At 36.1% G+C, this 9,025-nt stretch overlaps 1 protein-coding gene across 1 annotated transcript; it reads right to left on the reverse strand.

Moving 5' to 3' along the window:
• Nucleotides 1-338: 338 nt before the first annotated feature.
• Nucleotides 339-8,152, reverse strand: LOC113117806 (muscarinic acetylcholine receptor M5-like). Its single transcript, XM_026286735.1, has 2 exons — nt 7,847-8,152; nt 339-1,783 (listed from the first exon to the last, which is right to left on the reverse strand). The coding sequence occupies exon 2, from the start codon at nt 1,762-1,764 to the stop codon at nt 460-462; it is 1,305 nt and encodes a 434-aa protein (XP_026142520.1). The 5' UTR covers nt 1,765-1,783; nt 7,847-8,152; the 3' UTR covers nt 339-459.
• Between the last annotated feature and the right edge of the window lie 873 nt (nt 8,153-9,025).

Genomic DNA, 9,025 nt, shown 5'->3' on the forward strand with positions numbered 1-9,025 from the left:
TTACAGTCACTTTTTATAAATGTAATGGCTCTTTGATGAATTAAAAGTAGTCATTTTTAAAGTGCTATTTACCCCTAACTTTTGAATGGTAGCTTTACCGTTTCCACAGAAATATTGTGCAGCACAACTGTTTTCAACACAGATAATAATCAGAAATGTTTCTTGAGCAGTAAATGATCATATTTTCATGATTTATATTATATTATTTTAATAATCATTATATTATTCTGATTTCTGAAGATCATGTGACACTGAAGACTGGAGGAATGATGCTGAAAATACAGAAATAAATTACACTTTAACACAGATTCACACAGAAAACAGATGGTTTAAATTATAATCATTTGTCAAAATATTTGATCAAATAAATGCAGCGTTAGTGAGCAGAAACAGGTAAAGCTGAATGGTAGTGCATCGCTTCAAGGAAGTGAGTCTGTGCAGTGGAGGAGAGTTTCTCTCTCAGCTGAGAGTGTTTCCGGCCGCAGGCTTCGCTCCGCTCCAGTACAGCTTCTCCTCGCTCCTCTTCTTCCTCCAGTGGCACAGCAGCAGCATGCGGAAGGTCTTCTGGAAGGTCTTGTTGCACAGAGCGTAGCACATGGGGTTGACGGTGCTGTTGACGTAACACAGCCAGTATCCCAGATGCCAGAGCGAGAGCGGCACGCAGTCGGAGCAGAAGGTGGACACCAGCACCATGATGTTGTAGGGCGTCCAGGTGAGGATGAAGGCCAGCAGGATGGCACTGAGAGTCTGCGCCGCCTTCTTCTCCTTGATCAGAACCATCCTCTTCCTCTTGGTGATCTGGCTCTTCAGCGTGCCTTCCACAGGTTTGGAGGAAGACGGTGCGTTCACAGACTCGGCCGACGACAACGAAGAGGGCTTTTCCTCTCCATTAGCGCTCTTCGTAGAACGAACGTCTTTGAATTTATAAGAAATGCACTTTTTGTTTCTCGTCTCTTTGAAGACACAAGGAGAAGCCGAACGCTCTTCTTCTTCGGATGAAGCGTAGCTGAAGTTGGTCAGCCGCTCGTCTTTTAAAGTGAGACACGAACGAGTCTTTTGATTCGGTGCATCTGGATCGTTCAAAGAGTTGACTCCTTGAAGCTCGGCCAGATCTTTGGTGCGTCGCTCGGTCTCCTTATAGATCCGACAGTAGAGGATGGTCATGACGGATACGGGAACGTAAAAGGCGGCTATCGCCGTGCCAAACGTGATCACAGGTTCAGAGAAGAACTGAATCTGACACTGTCCTTCAGGAACCGTTCGCTTTCCGACGAAATACTGCCAGCAGAGGATGGGCGGAGCCCAGAGGACGAAAGACACGAGCCAAGCCAATCCAATCATGATTCCCGCTCGCTTCGGGGTCCGTTTGGCACGATACGTCAGTGGACGTGTGATGGAGAAGTAGCGGTCGAAACTGATGACCAGCAGGTTCATCACAGACGCGTTACTGGCCACGTAATCCAGAGCCAGCCACAGATCGCAGGCCACACTTCCCAGAGCCCAGCGGCCCATGAGGATGTACGACGTGTAGAGGTTCATGGAGAAGACGCCGATGATGAGGTCAGCGCAGGCCAGGCTCAGCAGGTAGTAGTTGTTGACCGTCTTCAGCTGGCTGTTCACCTTGAAGGACAGCATCACCAGAACGTTCCCCACGATGGTGATGAGGCTGACCACGGCGGAGACGGTTGCTATGGTGACCGCCTCCCACAGGCTGTGCACGCCGGAGACGTTTGCGCTGAGAGTGACGTTCTTCTCTCCGTCCATCGTGATTCACTCGCATCTCCTGCAGAAACACAACCACACGTCAGAGTCTGGATCTCCAGGGAACACAATCAGAGACTAAAACTATTACAACACTTAAAGAATATTAGATGAAAACCGTAAGCTTATTTCAGTTAGTAAGGCAACATTAATATTTTTGGTTTGTTTGTTTGAAGTGCTTAAAATTTCTTAACAGAAAAGAAATAAACACTAAAAATGAATGAATAAATAAAATAAACCTAAATAGTCTGGATATAACGCAGAAATAACAATATGTTTAACTTATTTAACGTATTTTAGAAAGGCATCACTAATATCATTGTAAGATAAATACTTAAGCGTTCTGAAAAAAAGATTTAATGAATCCAATCAATAAATACTCTGAATCTTTAATCCATGGTTATTATTGTTAATTTAAAATAAGAATTTAAAACATTTTTAATGGAGAGATAAATGTTACATGAAAAACTAAATAAATAAATACATGCAATTAAATTAATTAAAATTATAAATGCTGCCTTCGCAAAATAATTAAAATCAATTTAAGTTGAAGCACAGAAAAGCTTAACTTGAAATAAACTAAACCTAAAATAAGAATAGTTTCACTAAAACTAAAACTGTTGTTGATAGAAATAAAGCTGATAATAAATTAAGTGAATATGAGAAATGTTGCCTTTTAACTAACTGAAATAATTTTAATTACTAATTTACTTAAATAATGAAATAAAAATAAAATAAACCAAACTAGTCACATTTAAAAGAAACTAATATGTTAAAAGAGTTCAACAAAATGACTAATAATGAAATGTTAAAGAATGAAATTAAATGAAAACTGAATAAAAATCAAAACATTAATAAAACCTGTAATACTATATACTAAAATAGCACTGGTTTAATTTTAGAAAGTATTTTTTTTTAGATACAACATCTAATGAGACTGTCTGTCAGAAACCTTAATGCACACTTAAAAGTTTCTTAACCTAGAGTTCTTAAAAATAAATGAGTAAGATTTGCTTGTGAAGGTTCATTGATTTAGTTCATCAGAATATCATCATAATCATCTAAAAAGTAATTAGATCGCTATATTTTAAATGGCAAGAGCGAATGTAAAAACTATTACACTTATTGTCTTCTCATTTGCAGTCATTATATCATTATAACATTAGAAATAAAGTCTGGAAAGACAGTGAAGTCACGGTTGATTGTTCAGTGATCATCAGTGCCTCTGGAGGGCAGAGCTGAGATTGTTCAACATTTCATCTGCACAACACACCTTCACCAGAAACACACAACATAAATCATCTGCACATATTAGTCCATTTCACAGCCTCTAAAAGAGAATCGGTCGCTAATAAACATGAACTGTGAAATCAGGAAATATTTGGCATTTATTTGATACTTGAAAAAAAAATATTTTTGTCAGAATTCACGGATGATTTTGACTGACTGTCAAAGCAGGAGATTCAGTTAGATGGTGTAATTATTACATTATGTCTATTAATTCTGCAAGTGAATTAAAGTTCCTCACAACATGAAACATAAAAGGTAGAGTTCTGCAGAGCGGCTGATGGAACAGAACACACTGATGCTCATCACTGATGCCTCTGGCTTTTTGTTTCCAGGGAAACGGAGGAGTGATTTCTTTTGAATGATAAATCTACATCATCTGAGTCAGACGCTGAAGACAAACCAAACAAACACTCGAGGACAAGTGCATGTGCCTTCTGGATGCGTTTAACGTGACACAGCTACACAGATGTGAACGGACGGATCAAATCCACAAGAATAATCATCTTTTGTTTTGACTTGATGGGTCTAGTGCTGAAGTCCATCAGTGTCCCTGCAGCACAGAAGCAGTCATCAGTGTCACAGACGGATATTTGGAGAAATACACAACAATACACTGTATGAGTCACAATTATACATTTCTCTTTTATGACAAAAATCATTAGGATATTAAGTAAAGATCATGTTCATGAAGATATTTAGTAAATCTCCTACTGTAAATATATCAGAACTTAATGTTTGATTAGTAATATGCATTGCTAAGAACTTCATCTGAACAACTTTAAAGATGATTTTCTCAATATTTAGATGTTTTTGCTCCCTCAGATTCCAGATTTTCTAATAGTTGTATCTCAGACAAATATTGTCCTCCAAACAAACCACACATCTTTCTAGTTGAAGTTTGACACGAAGCTACTTCCGCCTTTTTTATTTTTATTTTCATAACTCATAATTTACAAGTAGCCTAGTTGAAAACATTAGAGATATTGTTAGTAATCAGCTGGACGAAATATTAAACACTAGCCTAGTCGTTTTTGGATATTTTACTGCAAATATCTTACAAATTGTACCTTTAACAGGCATATTCCCAAGTAATTTTAAATGAAAAGTTAGTGCTATGTAAAAGTGGAAACTGGCATCTTTTTTCTTACCATACCATATTGAATTCGTTCCTAGTTCTCAAAACTTTTACTTTGGAGGTGTTTCTAGATTGAAAAAAAGCTTTTGGCATTATTGATTGTGGCTTATTAATGATGAAACTTGAGAGGTATGGTTTGAGAGGAAAGCCTTTGCTTGGATAGAAAGATGACGGATATCAAAATGTACAAATAAATAATGTCCGATCAGATTTACTGTAATGCAAGTTACTTGTGGTGTTCTGCAAGGCTCGGTGCTAGGCTCCAGATTATTTTTATTCTACATAAATGATCTTTGTGAAGTGTCTAAAGTATTAAAAAATGGTTTGTTCGCTGATGATACTAACTTATATTGTTTGGGGGAAAACAGTTTCTGAATACAGTGGAAATTGAATTTATGGTTTTCAAAAAATGGTTTGATGATAGACTTTCACTGAATTTGAGTAAAACTTAGTTAAATTAAAGATTAACAATGAGGAAACAGAAAGTAATTTATACTTAATAATAATAATAATAATTTTGGGGTGTTATATTTGATTATAAATTATGTTGGAAAACATATATCAATTATGTAAAAACAACAATGTCCAAGTCCATTGCGATATTAAATAGAATAATACATATCTTTAATGAAAAAAACTTGCTACATGCTTTAAAAGTTGTAGTTTTTAGTTGAAAGGTGAACAAACTATTAGTTATCACCCAAGATCCCCAAGATTCATTACAAGAACTGATTTTTTTATATATTACAATCTTCCTGAAATGTTACATTTAAATATGCAAATGACACATTATCTATTTAAATATGCACTCATTTGCATACATTCCCAGCACATAAATGTGAACACTGTTATCATATTAGAGTTAAAGGTTTTTCAAAAGGGGATTTTGAATTTCTGTTTGTATCACTCCATAAATCAGAAAAATACTGTCAGAAACCGAACATGTTCACCGGGTTTTGGGAGTAAAATGTTGTATAAATCAGTGTGAATGAAATATGAACAAACTGTCAGAATACAGAGAGAAATAACATTTGGTGTTTTATAAGAGAAACACTCTTTACATATTTAAATCTATAGATGCAAATAGAAAAAAATAAGTGCACATAAAGAAACTGTCAGAAGTGTATTTTTGGTGTTTTTCTTTCACTAAAAGCATATAATTTAGCCCTTACCAATATCCAGCAACTACTAAACTGTCCCATATAATTTTGCTCAAATAATTAAATATATGAGTGTGTAAGCACTGTTGCTGTAGTTTGACCCACATGTGAAATAGGTCACACCGTTGCTATCACCGGAGAAGTTAAATATGCTAGAAGGTTAAGAAAACCACGTGTCGAGTAAGAACTTATCGTTTGATTTCGAATAGAACTTTACATTCTTTTAATTCAGAGCAAGTTTGTGAATCTTTTTTTCTGATTGAACAGGTCACATCATTAGCCTTAGGCAGTAACGTTATAAAAACGAAACAAAGAAAAAAGGAAGAAAGAGAATACACAAATACAAATGTTTTAACCTTAAACCATATAAACACATTGCATTACACCAAATACACCAAATAATGCTATTTTTAGCAACGTCATATGACCCCTTAAAAACCGAATGTATTTCTGTGATGCTCCGCTGTATTTTCAGCATCATTCCTCCAGTCTTCAGTGTCACATGATCTTCAGAAATCATGATAATATGATGATTTATTATTGGTGCTGGGAACTGTTGTGTTGCTTCCGATTGTGTAGAAATCTGTGATTCTTTGATGGATAAAAATTTATAAAGAAGAGCATTTATTTAAGAAAGAAATCTTTTCTAACAATATTCAATACAGTTCAAAAGATTACAACTTTTATTCAGCAAGGACGTGTTAAATTGTTAAGAAGTGATAGCAAAGATTTATAATTTGAATAAATGCTGTTCTTTTATTCTTTTATATTTAACAACATATTTAAGAGCTGCAGTGTAATGAAAGTGATGACCTCTGTGTGTTTCCTGTCTCATGTCACTTTCCAGCGTGTGTGTGTGTGTGTGTCTGTGTCTCTGTGTGTGTCTGTGTGTGTGTGTCTGTGTCTCTGTGTGTGTCTGTGTCTCTGTGTGTGTGTGTGTGTGTGTGTGTGTGTACGCAGTGATCTGAGCCGTGTCTAATGTCCCTGAGCTCTGCAGTGACGGTCAGGCTTCCTCCAGCGCTGCAGAGTCTCAGGTGAAGCTGCTGACTGAAGCTCTTCCTCATGCTTCACCAGTTCAAACATCAAACCCTCTTCCATCAGAAATGAATGCAGAACAACAGGCTTGCATTCTGAGAAACTGATCAAAATAAAGAGTTTCTGCTTAATCTTGGATCTTGATTTAAGAGACTTTAGATGCTTGCATCTTCCTCATGTGTTTTCAGGAGACAAGATTATTAATATTTCCACAAATGTTCTCAGAATGAGCTTGATAAAGGTGTTCTCCTGAATGATTCGACAAAACTCACTGGCATTCTGAGCTCCAGGGTTTTGCTCTGTGACCCTGTAAACGGGCTGATTATTCAGATTATTAGGAAATATGCTCTATTCATCATTCATAATTCATCAGCATGCTTTAAAGAGGTCACATCATGCATTATTTATCATTTATTTTGGTCCCGAGGTCTCAATTTTGTCAAGGTTTTGGGACAAAGCTTTTTTTGTTTGTTTCTTAACGCTGTGATTCTTCATAAGGAACGGCTCAAGCTTTTATTTGTCTCAGTGCAACAGTGTTTAATATATATCATCTCAATATGGCATATGTATATTTATTAAACATTAATATACTTTTTAAAAAGCATTTAAAATGTATATTTTCTTGCACCTGGAAAACATTTTTAATCTTGGTTAAAACTTGACATATTTTGTATTTCAACATAAACTTGGCATATATATTTGTAATATGTTTTGGCTAAAATTTGAAACATGAAAGCATTTCAGTGTTTTATAAGCATCTTGTTAAACGAAACATTGTTTCATTTTTTCTTTGAAACTTTGAAACAAAAACTGACACATTTCAACATTCAGAGTGCTCATGTGTGGATTGTTAGTGAGGAGGGAACAATATGAAGTGCACATTTCTTCATCTATCATCCTAAAAACCTCGATCTTAACTATGGCTGATGGAGTGAGTTTTTTTCCAGCGTCTCAGGTCAGATCTCTGCAGGACTCGTTAAAATCACGGCTGAGCGACTCTAATCTGTGATTAGTCCTGACGGTCCAGAGGAAACACTCTCCACCGCGGTCTGACAAACTCTTCTACAGATCCAGATTCACTTCTGATGCGTGGTGAGAGTGTGTGAACGCAGACACACAGATCCACATGGTGACTTCACACAAGCTCTCCAATCTCAGGGCAAGAGCCCGGTTGGGGCAAGTTGTCACAAATAGGTTTTAATCTGATATTAATTCATCAGTAACAATTTCAGCTGGTCAAAAACAATGGTTTGATCTTTTTGTAAATTATTTATGGATTTAACACATTTTTATAATTGTTTCCTATTCACATTTTGCTGAAAGCCATTTAAAATGTTACCTATATTTACTATGTTGATAAAGATATTGCGATATTAAATATATGTGAAGATGAAAGGAGAGCAAAATGATCAGACAGACAACTTCAGACAGATATCCAAGTCAATAAAGCACTGTGACAACTTACCCCACACCGTGTGACAACATGCCCCGCTACAGAGCTCAGTGTGCGTCCCGTGATCTCGATGTCCAGATTTCCAGGTTTGTTCACCGGAGGGAAAAGTGTGACAACATGCCCCGCTGGTCCAGCAGCAGATGTCCTCAGGTAAACATGGTGAACGTCTGTGGTTTTACTCCTCCAGCGTTTATACATCCAGTGTGAGTGAGACGTTCCTTCAGAACACAAGCCGATCTGCAGACGAACACACTCACACCAGAGAGACGAAAGAGTGGAGATGCTGAGACCAGCAGGAGTGAGACGAGAGCGCTGCGTCCTCCCCACTGACCCACACACACACACACACACACTGACGCTCTGACAGACTGAGAGAGAAAGAGGGAGAGAGTTACAGTGTTTTATTTAAATGTGCATGTTTTGATAAATGTTATATATATGAAAAGTGTTTGCTTGCAGTAACAGTAATAGACTGTTTGTACAAAGCCTTTAATATAAAAATTAATCATATTTTTTGCAGCATGAAGCGGTGATCTCTACACTGTGCACCGTTGCCTCCTCATCATGTTTTCAAATGTTACTGCTTGGATCAGAGAACATTCAAGAATAACGTTCCACTAATGTTTGCAAAATTATGTTTATTTCATGCTTGCAGAACCAACAAAAAATAATAATAATGAAAAATATAAAAAGCACATTTTGACTGTTGAAAGAACATTCAGTTTTCAGAACCTAATGGGAATGTTACGAAAAAATTCAGGCAAAATATTTCTTTAGCTTGGAATAGATGTCATGTTGAAACTTAAACCAGTTTGTACACGTACTGTTTTTATTGCTGTTTGTTATTGCAATGTCCTAGATTAAATGCTCTTGTTTCTAAGATTTCTTGCTCTTCTTGGTGGCTGTTGTAAATGCTCTATACAAATAAAATTTAAATTGTATGTATAAAAGACAATATTGCATGTAAATATAATCATGGCAATATTGCATTTTAAATTGAACGTTAAAGATTTTGAGAGACTTTTTTTCACTCTTTGTTTCTTGATAAAAGTCTATTTATATCATATATAATTTCTTAATAATTTACTTTCCAATTTGTATCAATTTCTTGTCTTATGTTAAAGCATTTTTAAACTGTTGTTTGCAAAAAAAAAAAAGTATGTTAGCATAAAATGTTTGTATCTAAAACTT

This window comes from Carassius auratus, chromosome 17, assembly GCF_003368295.1.
Source record: "Carassius auratus strain Wakin chromosome 17, ASM336829v1, whole genome shotgun sequence".
NCBI lineage: Eukaryota > Metazoa > Chordata > Actinopteri > Cypriniformes > Cyprinidae > Carassius > Carassius auratus.

Bases quoted from the DNA above. Each gene is read 5' to 3' on its own strand.
- LOC113117806 (XM_026286735.1), bottom strand. From the start codon at position 1,764: ATGGACGGAGAGAAGAACGTCACTCTCAGCGCAAACGTCTCCGGCGTG.